Below are 21,954 nucleotides of genomic sequence, written 5' to 3' on the forward strand. Positions count from 1 at the left end.
GTTTCTGCAGAATTAGTTTCCATGTCACTATAGGCTAAGGTCTCATACTTACTACGGGTGTACCTTTTAAGTTAAATCTAGTCCTTGGAATTGTTACTGTTAATTCTTACTTTATATATTTACTTTATATGTTTACTTTATATATTTTAATATAAACGTTATATATTCCTTAAATTATATTTGAAACTTTGTATATTTACATGTTCAATATTAAGTTTTATATAATATCAACTTTGTTAAGCCTATAATATAAACCGTGTTTAATATAAACTTTATATAATTACTTACTTTATGTGAACTTTATATATTTACATGTTCTGCAGAATTTAATCTTCAATAAACTTTAACGCCCCATACTGCCAGTATCTTTCTCCCCCTGGTCAGAAAAACGCCATTCTTGTAAATAAATAGATAATTATACTTGGCCTTTATATAGTGACTGCTCTTTTGCCATTTTTTATCTACACTTTGTAGATCATATAGAATAGGTTAGCAGCACATTGCTGTATATACCTAAGTTTATTAATAACAAATAAATAAATTTGTTAGATAAATTTCTAAAAAATAATCAGATGGCGCGAATTATTTGTATGACTATATATGGTCAGATTTACATCTATAATTAACTAGCAATATAAACTTGAGTGGAAACTGGCATAGATATATAAGTGAGAAGTAGATCAAGGGAGGTCATATATAGTGCGTATTAGTAGTTTTAGGTATTGTATGTACTAACTCTATCTAGAAATCACCCATTATCCATTATATTTATAACTCATCTTGTATGTATTTAATTTTACATGAATAAACATTTGATTTAAGAAGAGAAGAGCGTGTAAGTCAGCTGTGTGGCCGGCCATGTGGCTCCTGGTGGTGGGTGAGGGGCAGCTATGGTCTCAGTGTCGTCAGTGTCGTGGTGGGGTGCACACGTGTCGCTGCTTCACGCAGTGAGGCACGTTGTTGTTGTTGTGGGTGTGTGGGTAGGTGCCTGGTGGCCCTCACCTGCCCTCTCTTGGCTCCTTGTTTAGTGTCACCCTAGCTTGTTGCTTGGTGCCACCCTAGCTCGTTGCTTGGTGCCACCATAGCTCGTTGCTTGGTGCCACCATAGCTCGTTGCTTGGTGCCACCATAGCTCGTTGCTTGGTGCCACCATAGCTCGTTGCTTGGTGCCACCATAGCTCGTTGCTTGGTGCCACCATAGCTCGTTGCTTGGTGCCACCTTAGCTTGTTGCTTGGTGCCACCCTAGCTTGGTGCCACCCTAGCTCGTTGCTTGGTGCCACTCTAGCTTGGTGCCACCCTAGCTCGGTGCCACCCTAGCTCGTTGCTTGGTGCCACTCTAGCTTGGTGCCACCCTAGCTCGGTGCCACCCTAGCTCGTTGCTTGGTGCCACCTTAGCTTGTTGCTTGGTGCCACCCTAGCTCGTTGCTTGGTGCCACTCTAGCTTGGTGCCACCCTAGCTCGGTGCCACCCTAGCTCGTTGCTTGGTGCCACCTTAGCTTGTTGCCACCCTAGCTCGGTGCCACCCTAGCTCGTTGCTTGGTGCCACCCTAGCTTGGTGCCACTCTAGCTCGGTGCGACCCTAGCTCGGTGCCACCCTAGCTTAGTGCCACCCTTGCTCGGTGCTTGGTGCCACCCTAGCTCGGTGCCACCCTAGCTTAGTGCCACCCTAGCTCGGTGCCACCCTAGCTCGGTGCTTGGTGCCACCCTAGCTCGGTGCTTGGTGCCACCCTAGCTCGGTGCTTGGTGCCACCCTAGCTCAGTGCTTGGTGCCACCCTAGCTCGGTGCTTGGTGCCACCCTAGCTCGGTGCTCGGTGCCACCCTAGCTTGGTGCTTGGTGCCACCCTAGCTCGGTGCCACCCTAGCTCGGTGCCACCCTAGCTCGGTGCTTGGTGCCACCCTAGCTCATCGCTTGGTGCCACCCTAGCTCGGTGCTTGGTGCCACCCTAGCTCGGTGCTTGGTGCCACCCTAGCTCGGTGCTTGGTGCCACCCTAGCTCGGTGCTTGGTGCCACCCTAGCTCGGTGCTTGGTGCCACCCTAGCTCGGTGCTTGGTGCCACCCTAGCTCGGTGCTTGGTGCCACCCTAGCTCGGTGCTTGGTGCCACCCTAGCTCGGTGCTTGGTGCCACCCTAGCTCGGTGCTTGGTGCCACCCTAGCTCGTCGCTCGGTGCCACCCTAGCTCGTCGCTTGGTGCCACCCTAGCTCGTCGCTTGGTGCCACCCTAGCTCGGTGCTTGGTGCCACCCTAGCTCGTCGCTTGGTGCCACCCTAGCTCGGTGCTTGGTGCCACCCTAGCTCGTCGCTCGGTGCCACCCTAGCTCGTCGCTCGGTGCCACCCTAGCTCGTCGCTCGGTGCCACCCTAGCTCGTCGCTCGGTGCCACCCTAGCTCGGTGCTTGGTGCCACCCTAGCTAGTCGCTCGGTGCCACCCTAGCTCGTCGCTCGGTGCCACCCTAGCTCGTCGCTCGGTGCCACCCTAGCTCGTCGCTCGGTGCCACCCTAGCTCGTTGCTCGGTGCCACCCTAGCTCGTCGCTCGGTGCCACCCTAGCTCGTCGCTCGGTGCCACCCTAGCTCGTCGCTCGGTGCCACCCTAGCTCGTCGCTCGGTGCCACCCTAGCTCGTCGCTCGGTGCCACCCTAGCTCGTCGCTCGGTGCCACCCTAGCTCGTCGCTCGGTGCCACCCTAGCTCGTCGCTCGGTGCCACCCTAGCTCGTCGCTCGGTGCCACCCTAGCTCGTCGCTCGGTGCCACCCTAGCTCGTCGCTCGGTGCCACCCTAGCTCGTCGCTCGGTGCCACCCTAGCTCGTCGCTCGGTGCCACCCTAGCTCGTCGCCACCCTAGCTCGTCGCCACCTTAGCTCGTCGCTCGGTGCCACCCTAGAAATAAATACCTTTGATATCCCCAGAGTCAAACTAAATCTGTGCAAACACTCCATGCAAATAAAAGGACCCAATCTATGGAATTCACTCCCCAATGAATTAAAAAAAATTGTCCAACCTATGCACTGTTTAAAACTAAAACCAAAATGTACCTAATTTCATCCTCATAGTTTCCTACCTTGTGCTTCAAACTCGCACTGTATCTTGTACTACCCACTTCCCCTATATTAGTACTTAAGACATATATCTTCACCAATGTAATCTTCACCCTGTCAATTTATATTGTAGTTACGTATATGTGGATATAAAACTTTGCTATGATGTTCTGATAATGTTTATTTAGGGAAAGTAAATACATACAAAATTATTTACAAGCAGAATGTTAGATTTAAACATGTAGAAATCCATGACCTCTTGAAGTTCCAGGTCTTGGGAATTCTTATCTTATCAATTTTGTTGATTCCCATTACTATTTTGTACGTTTTTTTTTTTTTTTTTTTTTTTTTTGAGATATATACAAGAGTTGTTACATTCTTGTACAGCCACTAGTACGCGTAGCGTTTCGGGCAAGTCCTTAATCCTATGGTCCCTGGAATACGATCCCCTGCCGCGAAGAATCGTTTTTTTTTTCATCCAAGTACACATTTTACTGTTGCGTTAAACAGAGGCTACAGTTAAGGAATTGCGCCCAGTAAATCCTCCCCGGCCAGGATACGAACCCATGACAAAGCGCTCGCGGAACGCCAGGCGAGTGTCTTACCACTACACCACGGAGACTGCTAAACGTATTGATCATATCACCTCTTTTCTTCTATCTTTTAGTTTTGGAATATTTAATGCCTCTAACCTCTCCTCATAGCTCTTGTTTTTCAGTTCTGGGAGCCATTTAGTTGCATGTCTTTGCACCTTTTCCAATTTGTTGATGATGTGCTTTTTAAGATATGGACACCATACAACTGCTGCATATTCCAGCTTTTGTATCAGAAAGGTCATGAACAATTTTGTCAGTATTTCATCATTTATGTACTGTATTTCAAAGCAATTCTGAAATTAGAAAGTGTAGCATAGGCTGGTCATACAATGTTCTTTATGTGGTCCTCGGGTTATAGTTTTCTATGTACAACCACCCCCTAGATCTTTCTTTATCTGATTTTTTTATAACTTAAATGTCGTAATGTAAAGGTTGTTTTGGATCTGTTTTCTCATATTCCACATTTCATAACATGGCATTTATTCACATTAAATTCCATTTGCCAGGTGGTGCTTCATACAGTTATTTTTTCCAGGACTTCTTGAAGGGAATGGCAATTGTCTTAAGTTTCCTACCCTCCCTAATATCTTAGCATTATCAGCAAACATCTTCATATAATTCTGTATTCCTTCTGGTAGGTTATGTAGACAATAGACATTACCAGTGCAAGAACTGAACCCTGTGGTACTCCAGTAGTGACATTCCTCGAGTCCAATATATTGCCTCTTCTTACTGCCCTCATTTTTCTGTCCGAATTTTTTAATCCATGTTAGCAGCCTCCCTGTCACTCCTCCAGTGTGTTCCAGTTTCCAAAACAACTTTTTATGTGAAACTGTCAAAAGCTTTTTTTTTTAAAGTCCAGATAGATGCAGTCAACCCAACCATCTTTCTTCTGTTAAGTGGTGCCTGGTTAAATATTCCTTCTCTTATCTTGGGAACATCTCCTTGCTCTAATGTGAAGACCTGATGTGACCATTAGAAGACCTCTAATGTGAAAATCTAATATGGGAGCCGGCCGGCCGAGCGGACAGCACACTGGACTTGTGATCCTGTGGTCCCGGGTTCAATCCCGGGCGCTGGCGAGAAACAATGGGCAGAGTTTCTTTCACCCTATGCCCCTGTTACCTAGCAGTAAAATAGGTACCTGGGTGTTAGTCAGCTGTCACGGGCTGCTTCCTGGGGGTGGAGGCCTGGTCGAAGATCGGGCCGCGGGGACACTAAAGCCCCGAAATCATCTCAAGATAACCTGGAATTTCTTATTGAGTTCCTCACACTTCCTTGTCATTTGTAGTGAACCTGTCTGCCCCATTCCTCAGTTTCATTACCTATTCCTTCACTGTTGTTTTCTTCTGATGTGGTTATGCAGCAATTTAGGTCGAGTCTTTGCCTTACTTGCTATGTTTTTTTCGTACTGTCTTTCTTCTCATCCTGAGGTACTCATTCCTGGCCTTCTGGTATCTTTATCTGCTCTCTGGTGTTCTATTATTTCTATAGTTTCTCCATACTCTTGTACTTAGTTGCTTTACCAGCTTACATTCTTGATTAAACCATAGGATTCTCATTTGCATTTAGTTTTTCCTTTTAGACTGGGACAAACTTTGCTGCTTCCTTACACTTCTGCGTGATGTAGTCCATCATGTCTTGGGTTGTTATAGTATTTATACAACAATGTATTATATAGAGTATTTTTTCAGCTATTTTTCTTTAGCTGTTGGATCTCATGAAAGCAAAGTTTGTATAATAATTCTCTGGTGATATGACTTGTTTTGTTTTTTCCAGAAAAAAAATCTTGTGCCTATGTGTGAAGAGTAAACAGTGAGACATTGTGAATCGGTTGCCGTCAATTCTAATATTGAAGCTACTGCTCGCGTTGAATTATTTACAGCTATCAATGAACAGGATATGCTGTACAAGCTATATTGAAGCATAACACCTAGAAAAAGGATGGATTTCAGTGTAAATTTAGAAATTGTTCAATCAAAGCTTTTGATTTTGGATGTGAAAGAGATGCACACAATTTAAGTGATGGACCCCCTTAGTGTTGGCTGGTGAATGTGGTAGAAGTGAGAGATGTGTCCTAGGGCTTCCCTAGCTCCTATCCTAGGCCCTTGTAGAAGCTGTGTGCAATATACATAAGTCATTGGCAATAAGGCTCAAAACGAAGGTGTAAAAATTAAACCAAATCAAATGTTAAAAGATTAAGTAGCACTAAATATAAGGCATTGGACTTGCTTCAGGTCACCACTAGAGGGTAGAAGCATAAGATTTAACAAACCCTAACTTGAATGATACTGCAAATGATTCTGGCTCAATAGTTGGGCTAAATGTACCAAGCTTGGCAAATGTTATAAGGGTTAAAGACCCAAGACAAAAATTATTCAGAAACGTGCAATATAATGTCTACCGTGAAATCTTCCCCAAGTGCCCCATTGAACTCGGCATCAAGTTTTGGCAGTAATCCTCTAGTTGATGGGAGCCAAGTTAGGCCAAAAACCTCAGAAACTGTAGTAGTAGTTAGAACTGTCAGGGGCTCTATGACAGAGGCTAGAAAAAGGAAAGCCAAATGTTTGAGTAATCTAAGTAATGACATTTCTTTCAAGACAAATTCAACAGATGTCAAGCACCAGAGAAGTCCAACATTAGACAAGGCTGCTAGAAAACCTAAATCCTTGTGTGTTGGTTCAGATGTCCTGCCACCACCTGGTGGCAGGACATTACCTGGAATTCAGGACGTACCTGGAATTCAGGTTGTGGAAGCTTCAGGTAACATGAGGTAAGTAGGGTACTTTATAATGGCTTTAGGCACTGTACTTGACTTTCTTACAGGATACTTTTGATATCGTTCGCCTTATGCGTTTTTGTTCTCGTATTGGCATCCTTGGTGATATTTAGCGCCCTCTAATACATATTAATACAGATACATATGATCTGCTTTTGTCCAAATAAATATTATTACTACTACTACTACTATTAGTATTATTATTATTGAGAAAATCTGTAGGAGCCGTTCAAACCTATGCGGTGGGTGTTCCCACACACACACACACACACCCTAGTCAACAGCCAGAGTGCATGGGGAGAAGGGAGGAGTGTGTGAAACTCCTGTTCTGGCTTCAGTAGAAGCCTCAGGAAATCCTTGTGTGTTTAGTAGAACTCCAGGTTGTGATCTATATACCATGTCGTGGTCTAGTCGCTAGCGTGTGTGCGTAGGAACACCCACCGCATAGGTTCAAACCCTCATCACGGCTCCAACGGATATTCTCATTGATGCAGTCATGTTAGTGTGATTACTCTGTGTATTATTATTATTATTATTATTATTATTATTGAGAAAGTCAGTAGGACCCATGAGGAGGATTTGAATCCATGCACTGGATACTCCGAGTCATGCTCTTGACCACTGCACCACGACATAGTCAAAAGCATTGCAATCTGCTTTTGCAATGTGGTGTTTTCATTGATGCATCACATTAATGTGATTTCTTTGTGCATTATTATTATTATCTGATAAAACTTTACATTATTTGATTATTGTATACAATACAGTGTATATACATTCATGGTCTTTACATTATTTGAATATACAGTATACTGTATATACATATTCATGGTCTTTACATTGTTTGCATATACAGTACAGTATACTTCATATACATTCATGGTGTTTTCGTCAACTTTATTAGGGGGGCAATATTAATGATTCTGGGCTGGAAGTTTTACGAATTTAAAAAGTCCTTGAAAATGGAAGTTAATAACTATTGAAAAGAAGTCCATTCAAGGATGTCAACCAACAAACTCACACTAAACACAGAAAATACCTACTACATTTATTTGGAAGTAAATAATCAAATCAAATTCAACTTCAGATGGACAATATTAATGTTAGCAATAAAAATTATTGAAAGTTTCTTGATCTATACATGTTAAGAGATTAAACTTCAGCACCCACATACAACACAGCCAAAAAAAAAAGTATTAAAACTGTCGATATAATCTTTAAAATCAGATATGTTCCCCACTCTGCTCTCCTCTCATTATACTACTTACTAATCTAGCCCTATATTTCATACTGTATCTTTGCCTGGGGTTCATCCACTCACTGCAATTACCTCAAGCTCATCATCACTTGGCAAAAATCTGCTGTCAGAACTATTACAAACTCTGTCTTCAGACAACACAGCCCCTGTTTAAATCCCTAAACATACTAAGCATACACTCAACACATTTTCTTGTACTATTACATGTACAAAACCTTGTTTCTAAATGTTAATCCTGATCTGAAATTCTTCCTTGATATAATAGAACCCATGAGCACCACACCAGAAATAAATATCCGATATCCCCAAAGTCAAACTAAATCTGTGTAAACACTCCATGCAAATAAAAGGACCTAATCTATAGAACACTCTCCCTAATGAATTAAAAAATTGTCCAACCTATACCTTATTAAAACTATAAAACCAAAATGTACCGAATTTCATCCTCATAGTTTCCTACTTTGTGCTACGAACTTACACTGTATCATGTGCTACATATTCCCTCAATATTAGTACTTAAGACTTGCAACTTCACCAATGTAATTATTTCTGTCAATTTATTTTGTAGTTATGTTGAACTTAAATTTTGCTACAATGTACCTATTAATAATTTTACCTTATATGTTAGATTAAGGACCTGCCCGAAACACTGTGCATGTTAGTGGCTTTACTAGAATGTAAGGACACCAATGTTATGTACTCTCACAAACCCAATGCACCTTTTTGTATATAAATAAATAAAATAATAAATAAATAAATAAATAAATAGTGTTCTGTGCCCCCTGGAGAGAGTTTAGTATTCCATGTGCATTGCTGTGGTGCCGAAATGTCTTTCTGCGAGTTCTGACTTTGTGTTAACTTAGGGCTTAGTGTCTTGCTGGCTTTCAGGTGTTTTCCCCTACTTCTCCAGGTTTATTGTTCTTGTCTTTGGGGTTTTGCCCTAAACTTTTCTGGCTTGTAACCATGAGGTTTGTGTAGAATTACACAAATTATAATTACACAACCCCTGGTACAGTTACACAACATGCCTACTGCTCTGTGGAAACTGCCTCCTTTGCCTTTTGGGCATGATGGCCCAAGTCTTTTGGGCTGTGTTCATTGGGAGGAGGGGTGTTCTGTTTTTTCAGCTGGGGGCTCCAGAACCCGGGGTTGGCCCTTAGGTCTAGTGGCTAGTGCTCTGGAATGTGGGGCCCCAAGGCTCTGGTACCCATGCCTAGTTTTTTTTTCAGTGGTATATCTTCCCTTTCCTGGGAAGGTTTCTTGTGGCTCTCAACCACTTGGGCTGGACGGTTGAAAGCGGCGGTCTCATTTGATGCAGGTCGGCGTTCAATCCCCTGACTGTCCACAAGTGGTTGGGCACCATTCCTTTCCCCCGTCCCATCCCAAATCCTCATCCTGACCCCTTCCCAGTGCTACATAATCGTAATGGCTTGGGGCTTTCCCCAGATAATTCCCTTCCCCTATCTGTTGCTAACAGGTAGATGGTTCCACCCAATTGGAATTACACCAGACCCTTGCTAGTCATTCTAAGCTAGTATATACAGTGGTAGGTACTAACTATAGAGGACAGTTTAAATGTTAATGATAAATTATAAATATAGGAAGAGAAACTACAAGCATAGTCCCTCGTGTAACTACTGTTAGGTACATGTACATCTGAACCGACTGACTCAGAAAGTAGATGATAGTTACCATATATATAAAGGAGTTCTGAAAGTAGAACAGAGAGACTGGAGATTATTTATTTTGCTCTAGCTAACTCCTCTTTGGGTGCTGTTGACTGTACCCTGGAGATACCTTAATCACTGCACTGCGCAAAGCGCCTTTAGGCGCTCTGAGAGTTGTGCTATTTTTTTATAATTAGGCTATATTTTAATGTTTTCATTACTCTCTGTTTTGAAATGGAAGTACTGTAGTCGAGTTTGGAAACATTTTGACATCAACTTTACCTGAATATTTATAAAATCAACAAAAATGTGTCCTTGACAATTGCACTAAGATGTTTTTGCTGAAACCAGGTGCACATACCATGGTTTAAGCACCTGTGGTATTTTCATTGATGAATTCTTTACTCTAGTTTAGTCTTTTGCAAGAAGTAGACTTGAATTTTTATTTATAGTGCAGAGTACTTTTCTCACTTAGCAGGCTTTTGTGCACAAATTCTAGCAAACTGCAAATACTTGACATTTTTTGTTTATGGTGACTTATTTATATACAAGAAGTATATTGGGGTTGTGAGAGTACATAACATTTGTGTTCTTACATTCTTGCAAAGCCACTAACATGCATAGTGTTTCGGGCAGCGATGACATGATTCATTGATCTGAATGCTGTACTGTTGTTTCATTTTATTCATTGCAAAAACTGAAACTAAAAAAAAAATACTATTTACTTTACAGTGACAGTATTCACAGTACTTAAGGAGTTAGGGCTATTATTATTTTTCATCTCTACTTCCTTCTGAATAATTATGCCTTATTAATCAAGAATTGGATAGAATAAATCTCTTAAAAGTATTATTTTCTTTCAGAGATGGATATGATATGAAGCTGGGATTACCCTTATCAGAAAAAATAGGCAGTAATTCGAATCTGAAAAATAATGATGCTCAAAAATCAAGTTTTGCAAGCATTTCCAAGGTGCATAGCAATAATATGTCCAGAACTATAAAAAATCCCCAACATTCTGAGTTAACTCTGAATCATCAAAATATAGATAATGTCCACAAGGAAATGCATAGTAAATGTTTCATCAATGCTTGCAACACAACTGTTAAGGTGTCATGCACATGTGAAGCTTCCTTATGTGATACAGGTGGAGTGGAGCCCAGCAAGGACAGCACTCCTGACATGGATGATGCACACTCTAAAAAATGCAGTGTAGTAACTAAACAGAAAAGCAATTTGTCATCTGTTAATAAATGTAAATTGCAAATGGCTACCAACAAACCAAAGCAAACAGGTTCGCAAAACATGACAAAGAACTGTAAAAAAATTGGGTTATTTTCACCTAGGACAAGTAGGCCCAAAGTGCAATATTCGCAATCAATTTCAAATTTACCTTCTGATTTTAATAGAGATGAATCTTCACATTTCTTGAAGGATTTAGAAGATGCAGCAAGGGAACCCAAGTCCCAGAGACTTAAGTTAACAGTAGATGATAGTACAAAGAGTCAACAAGAAGACGTGTATAAAGACGGAGAGAACACTCGAGCATCGTTCTCTGACTCCACACGTGTTCCTGGAAATGTAATTTTGGAACCCTCGGGTGAATGTAACAATACTTGTAATGGTACTTGTGACAGTAGCAAAGATACGGCAATGGTTGATAACACATGTGAAAGTGATCTCAAAAGCCAACATACCAAGAGGCTAGTTTTAAAAGGAAGTAAAGATAGTGTTCTTCCAAATAAGTTAATGTCAAAAATTTGCAAAACGGTTGTTGGACATAATGGAGAAATTAAGTCCAGGAATGTGGGAAAACTAAAACATGGTGTAATATCTAAGGTGATCAGAAAAAAAATAAAAAAAATATCGAAGAAATATCTACATGTACAACCAATGGATCAAACAATATAAAAACCAATAAAATTCCCCAAAGAGGAAATGGAGATGGCTCCAAATGCAGTTTCCATAATGAACAAACCAGATCTGCGAATGGTGTGTACGAAACAAATTGGACGACTCGAATACCATTTGAGGATGTGATGGCAAGTGTAAACAGTAGGAAAATTGGGACGAGAGACCACATACACAACCGTGTGGAGGAGAGACGAAGGAAACTCATGAAGGAATGTTATGATGCTTTAATTGGATCTACGAGACAGTCACACAGACACATTGCAAAATTGATTGGACAAGAAATTGAGCTTGAAAATGAGTTATTAGAATTTGATGGTAGAGATCAAACACTGGAATGTAGTGAAACCGATGCTGCAAAAAGTTAAAGAAAATAAACTGCTTCAAGATAAACAGAATTCTTTTATTGCTCAAAATGAAAATACTGTACATTTGAGGAGTAAATCTGATGAATTAAGAATCAAAGATAACAATAACAATTCTGATTTAGAGATTGAGGAAATTGAGACTTCAATGACTTACTTTTGCACACCAAGTATTAGAGCTACTGCTACTTCAACACAACCTCGATTTTCCATTAGTAATATTTTCTCTGATAGTGCACTGGATGACTCCAGTGCTACCAGCACTGGAAATGTGACCAAAACTACATTGAAAGACACTGAAGGAACAAAATCAATTACTTCCCTTCCAGCAGCTCCAGCTACCGCAGGGGCTTGTGCCCAAACATGTGTCTTACCTAGTCCAGCTTCTGACAGTAGAAGGGGACGGAAGAGAAAATCTGGATCAGTCGTACCAATTGATATCCCAAGGACTAAAAAGACTGGAAATTATGGTAGGATAAGTGATATATCAGAAGAGCAAGCTGGTTGTCAGGTGTCTGGAAAAGCTTTATTAAAACCTAGTTCTTTAGATAATTCTGTACTGTCATTGAATAAAGAAGAGTGTTCACATTTGGACAATCCAGCTTCATTATATACCAAGGAAAATAATGAACATTTGAAGGGTAGGGTAAATAGGTTTCGTGTTTTTTATAATAGCAACTTTGCTCAAGGTCCTCACAGCACTGCAAGCACTAATATGCCAGATAATGTTCTAAACTCATTATTATTAGAGAGTTCTGCATCAGGTAATCGAGATGGGGTTGAAAAGTATCCAGAAGTGTACTTAACACCCACTGAAAACAGGCTAAATGAAATGAGCTTCACAAATGTTGAAGAATTGATAAATCATGATGCAAATGGATCATCTCTTTCAAATAATATACATGCAGAAAAATGTGATCAAGAAAAATATATTAATCGGATGTGTGTCCCTCAGAGTCGTATCATAGCTGGTGCGAGAAGAATATCTGAACCAGGATCAAGAGATACAGGGAACTGCAATAAATTTGTTCCACAGGAATGCAGTGTTGCATATGCAGCAGAGAATAATATAGAGAATGCAGGTAATTTGAAAGGAAGAAGAATAATAAATGATGTTGGTCAATCTACAAGTAAAGAGATGGCAGAAGTGGATACTGCCATTAGTACTGCAAATTCAGACGAGTGTTTGGTCGTGGATGTGTGTACTAGTTGTGAATTTGATTCTTCTGTGGTCATTCAGGACAATCATTTACATGCTACAGTTGAGGCTGACATACACTGTGTACAAACTGACAATGTATTAGACAATTTAAAAGAGAAAGAAGATGTAGTCACTGTAAAAATACAAGAAAGAAAAAGCCAGAACCAAGATGCATTATTCCCTGCTAAGGACATATCTGAAGAAGGTATAGATGTGCACTCATGTCAGGCAGAGATTCCAGGGTCGAGTGCTGCTTATTCTGATAAACCGTAAGTACTGTAATATTTTTGTATTTTTTCTTAATTTATTTTCCCTGTATGTTGTGTGTGTATTTAAAAAGCCATTCTGTTTTTATAGAATGTACTACAGTATATGCCCTAATAAAATGGCTTGAATTGATCTGTTCAGCACTTGATAATAATGAATTCTGTCTTCAGTAGTTACAAAAGGTTCTCAACACTTGATTATACAAATCGTGTATTTAATGAAATGAAATGCCCTTTTCTAGGTAGCCTCAGTTGCATTGGCTCTGGTACCATATCTTGAGGTTATCTTGAGATGATTTCGGGGCTTTTTAGTGTCCCCGCGGCCCGGTCCTCGACCAGGCCTTCCCATAGAGACAGAGAGACACCCACAAAACACCCAGGCCTCTAGACTTGCATATGCCTACTGAACACCAGGACCAGAATCTGGTGTGCTCATAGGGGCCAGAGGATCATGGGGGATCAGCTTCATAACTGATTAAAACTGGCCAGAAAGTATAAGCAAAGCAAAATAATGTATCTTGATCAAACAAAGAGAAGATAAAAATGGGGGAAACGGTAGTTTGTCCAATATCAACAAACCAAATACTTGTTTCCCAGTGCATCACTTGATGGCAGCATTGGTCATCCTCAGGGGCCAGATTCACGAAGAAGTTACCCAAGTACTTAAGAACGTGTATATCTTTCCTCAATCTTTGTTGGCTTTGGTTATATATATTAAACAGTTTGCAAGTATGAAAACTTCCCAATCAACTGTTGTTATTGTTATGAACAGCCTCCTGGTGCTTTGGAGATCATTAACTGTTTAATAATTGTAAACGAAGCCGCCAAAGATTGAGAAAAGATGGACATGTTCGTAAGTGCATGTGTAACTGCTTCGTGAATCTGGCCCCAGTGTTCCACTTACTCACCCAGTTCATTTGCATGCCTGGCAACAAACCCAGAACTTCTATTGGTATCTGCAATCACCACTATTTTTTTTAAAGCCAAGTGGTGTTAGTGTTCCTTTTGATTTAAATGTTCCGCAGGAATCATGATTAGCATTTCCTTTTCATAATGCTGCACAATTGTGTTTATGCTCCTCCTCTGGCAGGTATGGAGCCTAGTAGTTTACCAATGCCTTTCAGGTTATCAACCCTAAAGTTGGCTTGCATTTCTCAGTTTCTCAACATCTATGATATCTATATCTATGATCAAGTGTCATACTACTTGAGTGCCATCAGTTGCAGAGTTCTTGTTGTCTATTATATAAATTGTTAATTTAGAATTTTTTTTACAAGTTATATATATATATATTATATATATAACATTAATGTTTTTCCTGCCCAAAACGCTTTGCGTAATAGTGGCTTTAGGCATTGTACTGTATATACTAGCTCTATCTGTAAATCGATCAAATTTTGGAAAATCTCTTGTATGTATATAACTTACCTGAATAAACATTTTATTTTATTTGTTTATTTTATATATATTTTTTTTATCTGCAGGTCCATTGGAACCTTTGCTGTCAAAAGCACATCTGACTCAGAAGATGATGACGTTCTTTCAATATATGCTAGCAGCTGGACTGGAATGTAAGTTGCAACCCTATGTCAAATACTTGGATACAAATTTTTCAATTTCATAATAATCTTCCATGACAAAGAAGGGTGGCTAAGACTTACTGATGACTCAACACCATGTACGTAATTTTAAATGCTGGAGGATTGACAATATTTTTGGTACACTGACTGGTACCTCAGGATGTCCTAAATAACTGAAAATCAAAATAGTAATCGAATTTGCTAGTTTAATATTGTTGTATCATTTAACATTTCAGAGACAGTGATGCAGAAGGAGAGAAAGATAATCTTGAGTATCAAAAATTAATTGACCCAAATGAGATTACAAGAGATTTGGGCCAAGAACAAACGTACTCCGGAAAGAGCGGTAAAGTGTGTCTTGATCAATACACAACAAAACACGCTAAAGAAAATACACTGGATTTTTGTAATGACAATGAAACGGTGTGTAAAATATCTGGAGATGCACATTGTACACAAGATTTATCCATTAACAATGGCACTGCCACATCTGAAATAAGCTGCAGAAGAAACACATTGATTTTAGGTAGTAATCAGAGCTGCACTAGGAATGCCAGTAGTGGATTATATCAAGATAAAGAACCAGATAAATTAGACCAAATTTCCACCTTGAATTTAAATCAAAGTTTGCTAGAAAGTGAAGAGCATGTCAATGTGAGAGAGTTGCTTCATGTTACCAGAGAAAGTGGTCAAGAGAATAGGTCATGTGAAAATGGTGACAAGTCAATTCCTGTCCAGTATTCAAACATGACAGCAGAAACTAGAGCTGAACACACAGAATCAAACATAATATTAACATTGAAGACAAATTTAGGAGAATCTTTATCTACTGTGGACAATTTGCATATACCTCATAACTCACGACATACTATGAGTCAAGAGAAAAACATCGTTACTAAGGAAGACAATCACAGAGCAAATATCTATGGATACTTACCAAGTTCACCTGACCTCATGACAAAGCAAACAGATAATGTGAATGTAAACAGCGGACTTTATCCTAGAGAAGGAAGGCCAACTGGTGATCACAATTCACACCGCAGCCTAAAGTCCCAAAAGTTTTCTGAGAAGGGGCAGAAATATTATAATATTAATATTATACCTAAGCCACCCACATATAATTACTGTTCCCGCTTCATCCACCAGGGTGTCTGCTACCAACCTGCCTGTCTCCTTCAACATGAGGTATGTTATTTAGTTTTACAACCTGTTAAGTAGATTTACCTTAGCAAAGTCTCAGTGACCATCCCAGACTGAGTTTGACGTTCACAATGCCTTGTTGGGACACCCAGGCTGTGCTTTACCTTAGCAAGGTCTCGGTGACCATCCCAGACTGAGCTTGACGTTCACAATGCCTTGTTGGGACACCCAGGCTGTGCTTTACCTTAGCAAGGTCTCGGTGACCATCCCAGACTGAGCTTGACGTTCACAATGCCTTGTTGGGACACCCAGGCTGTGCTTTACCTTAGCAAGGTCTCGGTGACCATCCCAGACTGAGCTTGACGTTCACAATGCCTTGTTGGGACACCCAGGCTGTGCTTTACCTTAGCAAGGTCTCGGTGACCATCCCAGACTGAGCTTGACGTTCACAATGCCTTGTTGGGACACCCAGGCTGTGCTTTACCTTAGCAAGGTCTCGGTGACCATCCCAGACTGAGTTTGACGTTCACAATGCCTTGTTGGGACACCCAGGCTGTGCTTTACCTTAGCAAGGTCTCGGTGACCATCCCAGACTGAGCTTGACGTTCACAATGCCTTGTTGGGACACCCAGGCTGTGCTTTACCTTAGCAAGGTCTCGGTGACCATCCCAGACTGAGCTTGACGTTCACAATGCCTTGTTGGGACACCCGGGATGAGACCGTAGCAAGGTCTCGGTGAATGACCTAGGCTGTGCATTTACTTTAGTCAGGCTTCGGTGTGGTGATCATGTTGTTTTAGCTTCAAATTACATGTGTTCAATTATTAAAATGTTTACTTTAACTTTTCAATGAAATACTATACTGTTCAGTAGGTATGAATTATTCGCTTGTGATTTCTGAAATGTGCTTTTATCAGATGAGCCAAGAATTGGAGAGTTACTTGGCTCAGCTTATTCTGCACTACGTAAGAAGTAATCTGGAGCGTGAAGCCTGGAGCCTAATTGACCGTCACACATCTGCTCGGCAGAACTCTACTTTGCTGATGATATCGCTGCTCAAGGCTCTGGCTAGACACATTGTTGAAATGGAAAGTATCAACTTGTTTCCCAACATTAAGGTTAGTGCATCGTTAGTATTTTCACTTAAAAGTAAAAAGTATTATTGGTTTCTTATTATCAGGAACAGGAAGTCTGTTGAATTATTGAGGTTTACCTTGGTCTACTGTGAAATGCCCCTTTGTAAGTGACACCTTGGCAGGATTTAATCTTGTATAGTATTAGAGTGGTGGTTCCTGTGGAACTGAGATGTAAGATTTTGGAATAGCTGCATGTAGCCCATAATTGGCATAAATGCTACGAAAGCAGTAACTAGAATATGGGTTTGGTGGCCACAAATGGAGCAAGATTTTGCTGAAGTAACTAAGAATTGTCACACTTGTTTCAAGATTTACCAGAAACCCCCAAGCTTCAGTACTTTCCTGCCACTGCACTGGGGAAACCCTGCTCTAGACTTCATATAGATTATACTGGATCTATTGATAATAAATACTTTCTTGTAATTGTAGATTTACACAAAATTTATGGAAGTTCATGTATGTAATTCCAATACATCATGTGAATTGACATGTGAATTGCTTAGGAAAACATTTTGTAATTTTGGATTGCCAAATATGGTTGTGTCAGATAATGCTCCTTTTTGTGTCTAGGGAAATGGAGGATTTTTAGGAAGAATGGTATCAAACATATCAAACCTGCCCCTTATAATCCTTCTTCAAATGGTCTGATATAAACCGCAGTAAAATCTTTAAAGTTTCATCACCTCAAAGTACCACATAACACAATCAGGTCCCGAAAAAAACTCGTCTCCATTATTAAATTAGGAGTGCTTTCACAATGCATCCACCAGCAACCAAACCTGATCCAACACTGTAATGTTATTGTTTTATTGAGTACTATCCTATCATTTTGTTGCAGCCATCTATAAAACATTTAGGGTCAGGTTAGTAGCACAGTTAGTAGTTTTTAAACTGACATGCTTCCCTGGAAAAGATTAATTTGAAAGAAGATCCAGTAGTAATGTTAATTGCAAGTTTGAATATTTCCAGGTACCTTCACATATTGCATCTCCTTTGAACATAGCCAAGGTTGAAACACTATGTGATTTCCATCGTGGACAAGATGCCTACAGGTTGCTCCGTCAGTGCTACAACAGTGCTTCCCTGTTCAGTGCAGAATTACTGATCACCATATTTATTCGGTAATGCTGTATTTTTTGTTTGCAAACTTTAATGCTGAAATGTTCTTGTAATAGATGCAAACATGTTATGAAAGAAGGTTAAAGAGCTGTTAATATAACACGTAGAGAATGCAGGCGATGAGTCACAATAACGTGGCTAAAGTATGTTGACCAGACCACACACTAGAAGGTGAAGGGACGACGACGTTTCGGTCCGTCCTGGACCATTCTCAAGTCGATTGCAAACTTTAATGCTGAAATGTTCTCATAATAGATGCAAACATGTTATGAAAGAAGGTTAAAGAGCTGTTAAAGAAGGTTAAAGAGCACAGTCGACTTGAGAATGGTCCAGGACGGACCGAAATGTCGTCGTCCCTTCACCTTCTAGTGTGTGGTCTGGTCATCATGTAGAGAATATTTGCTTTGTGAAAGAAATAAGTTTAGAATATAATATACAAGTATCAGGTGCCTATTTTACCTGGATTCTTAGTAGTAGCCAAAATCAGTGAATGCAGGCAGTTATTTATTTTAAAAGAATGATTAGTTATTTGAAACATACTGTGAAGTTAAAGTATATTCTGCATATAAACTATACAGTACAGGTAGTTTTCAGATTACCAAACAATTCTTGTAGAAATTGGATGTTTTATGACTTTCTAACTATTGTACTGCACAGGTATAAAACATGACACGCTATGGGTGTACAAAACAAATATTATTCCCCAATTTTTGTTTTCTTGTTTTGGTAAAATGTGTTCTTTGATCATGGAAAAAAAATGTTTGCAGCATACTTTGGCTGTAATGGGACACGAAAGTGTGAAAATGTTCACTCACTGAGTGAAGAGTTTGGCCACTGTTTTGTATATTTGGGTTGTCATAGAGCTGTTCCCTGACCAGCTCCAGGGTGGCCTGGACGCCTTGCCTGCTGTACCTGTGGTTGTGGCTTTTGTTGCCTGCAGTTGGGACCTTGGAGGTGGTGCCCAGGTTCTTTACTCCTTGTCTTTGGGAGGTGGTGCCCAGCTTCTTTACTCCTTGTCTTTGGGAGGTGGTGCCCAGCTTCTTTACTCCTTGTCTTTGGGAGGTGGTGCCCAGCTTCTTTACTCCTTGTCTTTGGGAGGTGGTGCCCAGCTTCTTTACTCCTTGTCTTTGGGAGGTGGTGCCCAGCTTCTTTACTCTTTCTCTTTGGGAGGTAGTGCCCAGCTTCTTTACTCCTTGTCTTTGGGAGGTGGTGCCCAGCTTCTTTACTCTTCCTCTTTGGGAGGTGGTGCCCAGCTTCTTTACTCCTTGTCTTTGGGAGGTGGTGCCCAGCTTCTTTACTCTTCCTCTTTGGGAGGTGGTGCCCAGCTTCTTTACTCCTTGTCTTTGGGAGGTGGTGCCCAGCTTCTTTACTCCTTGTCTTTGGGAGGTGGTGCCCAGCTTCTTTACTCCTCTTTGGGAGGTAGTGCCCAGGTTCCTTACACCTCTCCTTTGGGAGGTGGTGGTAGGCTTTTATTTTTTCGTTTGTTTTGCTGATGGTCCATGTTGATCCTTTGCAGTAGATTCGGCTTCGACCTTATCTCGAGTTCTGGCCCCACTGCTCTGGGGAAGTGTTACCAAGGCAGGTCCTTGCCTGTTGTTGGTAGGGGTTGGCTTCTGGATGAGTGCTTCACTTTTGCCTCTGGAGGAAAGAGGTCTTCCTTAGCATGGCCCACATCATGTAAAACCACCTGAAATCTGGCCCACAATAGCCAATAACAGTGACCTACCTGGAACGTCGGCAACTGTTGTAGTTTGTATCCCGGGGAAGGTGACTAGTTTGGCCTTGTGGGCACCTAGAAGTACAAAGTGGTAAAACGATTAGTACATAACAAGTGATTGACAAGTGAGTCACGTGTATATTATGCATATGTAGGACAGAAAACAGGAGAGGCCTTTGTATCACATGGTAATAAACCCATGGCAAGCCTGCTCACCCAAACTGTAAATGCCGAGTTTGTCTCGGGACCTGATTATGCTGTGAACTTTCGTCAATTCATAATCAATTTGGAAAAACTCCTCAGGTGCAATGTGGAAGCTTTGAGAAGCCTCTGGCTTCCTGTCCCCATCAAGGCCACTAAAGAGAGAGAGTGGCTTTCAGGTAAATTCACGTAAGTATTAAAGATTAAAAGTGTTAACAAGAAAAGAGATCAACCATTATTTATACCCATAGGTACTGTGAGCATTGTCCAGAGAGAGAAGCTGTGAGTCCTTGGGAGAAGATCTTGCTTTGGCAGTATGAAAAACCGGGAAACCCATTTGAAGAAAAACTGAAGGATATGTTTAATTTTGGGTGGCTGAAAGTTCACATAAACGCCAGGAATTTTAACAGGGTAAATGTTTATAATTGGCTTTGTGCTTGCTTTTAAGCATAATATTATGCTAGGCAACTGTTTTCATGCAGAATATTCCAATATTTATGTCACCGTGGTAAATAAATTAAGTATATTTATTATTTATTTATTTATATACAAGAAGATACATTGGGTTTATGAGAGTACAGAGCATTAAAGTTTTACATTCTTGGAAATTCAGCTTATTATAAATGAGAACACCGAGGAATTTACTATCTACTTTGTTACTAATTTGGATATTGTTAATTCTTAGATTATGTGGAATAAATGGTAAAATACTAGAATGGATCAAACAATGGTTTGATCATTGATCAAGAGCTATCCTAACTCTCTACTCCTTTTACCAGTCAGCCCAACACAATATATCCTTAATTCAATCACTTAAAACCAGAGCTGGGAACATTAATGAAATACCACTTATGATATATAAGAGTGCTGCCCCTGCTCTTGCACCACCCATAGCTCTGCTATTTAACAAATCTCTAGCGTCATACTTTTCCTGATATCCTTAAAAAAAAGCAAGAGTGACACCAGTTCATAAATGAGGCGAGACAGCTGACATAAACAATTACAGACCAATATCAAATCTACCTATACTTTCAAAAATATTTGAAACAATTATTTACAAACAGCAATATTCCTCTTTTGTAAAACTTGACATATTAAGTCTCTACCAGTTTAGTTTCTGTTCCCAAAAAGAGTACCAATGTTGCCATTATTAGTCTGCTTAATATAATCTGCACAGCCCTTGACAAAAACGAGTTCCCAATTGGTCTCTTCATTGACCTGAGAAAGGCCTCTGATACTGTAAATCATAACTACCTCTTTCTTAAACTTCACTACTATGGTATCTGAGGCCTTGCTCTGGACTATATTCATTCCTGTCTCAGTGACAAACACCAGTATGTAACCATCAATAGCATAGCCTCCCCCACTCTACCATTGACACTAGGGGTGCCACAGGGCAGCATCTTGAGACCTCTCCTATTTCTTATATACATCAATGATTTGCTAAATGTTTCTAACATTCTTAAAGCTATACTATTTGCTGACGATACTACCTTTTATCTATTCTGACCCCAACCCCCACACACTAAATAATATTGTAAACAATGAATTAAAAAAAGTCCACTCAAGGATGTCATCCAACAATTTGCAGCAAGAACAATGCTTATACAGTAGGAAACATGGTGGACATTACCTGTATCAGTGAAGATGATGATGACAGAACATGTAATGTTTGTAAAGAACATGGAAGAGGTAGAGAATGCTTTGCAGAGGTGGCATTATTTACACTAAATATAGAAAAGACCTTCTACATTTTATTTGATAGTAAATCATGAAGTCAGATTCAACTTCAGATAGACAATGTTAACATTACCAATAAAAATGAGGGAAAGTTCCTTGGCCAATACATAGACAAGAGACTTAACTTCAGCATCAACATACAACACATTGCTAAAAAAGTATCAAAAAAGGTCGGTATACTTTCAAAAATCTAATATGTTCCCCACTCTGCTCTCCTCTCATTATACTATGCACTAATCTATCCCTAT

The 21,954-nt window shown here is 40.3% G+C and overlaps 2 protein-coding genes across 2 annotated transcripts in view; both read left to right on the top strand.

Annotated features, from left to right (window-relative positions):
* The first annotated feature begins 3,341 nt into the window (after positions 1-3,341).
* LOC138354080 (uncharacterized) lies at positions 3,342-13,068 on the top strand. Its single transcript, XM_069307845.1, has 2 exons — positions 3,342-6,400; positions 10,195-13,068. The coding sequence occupies exons 1-2, from the start codon at positions 6,024-6,026 to the stop codon at positions 11,240-11,242; spliced, it is 1,425 nt and encodes a 474-aa protein (XP_069163946.1). The 5' UTR covers positions 3,342-6,023; the 3' UTR covers positions 11,243-13,068.
* LOC123774411 (uncharacterized) overlaps positions 11,594-21,954 on the top strand; it is a 31,941-nt gene continuing 21,580 nt past the window's right edge. Inside the window, exons 1-6 of the mRNA XM_045768681.2 lie at positions 11,594-13,077; positions 14,559-14,645; positions 14,891-15,839; positions 16,711-16,911; positions 17,899-18,050; positions 20,218-20,377. Coding sequence (XP_045624637.2) covers positions 11,594-13,077; positions 14,559-14,645; positions 14,891-15,839; positions 16,711-16,911; positions 17,899-18,050; positions 20,218-20,377 — 3,033 coding nt within the window. The remainder of the gene's footprint in view (positions 13,078-14,558; positions 14,646-14,890; positions 15,840-16,710; positions 16,912-17,898; positions 18,051-20,217; positions 20,378-21,954) is intronic.

Source organism: Procambarus clarkii, chromosome 61 (genome assembly GCF_040958095.1).
Source record: "Procambarus clarkii isolate CNS0578487 chromosome 61, FALCON_Pclarkii_2.0, whole genome shotgun sequence".
NCBI classification, from domain to species: domain Eukaryota; kingdom Metazoa; phylum Arthropoda; class Malacostraca; order Decapoda; family Cambaridae; genus Procambarus; species Procambarus clarkii.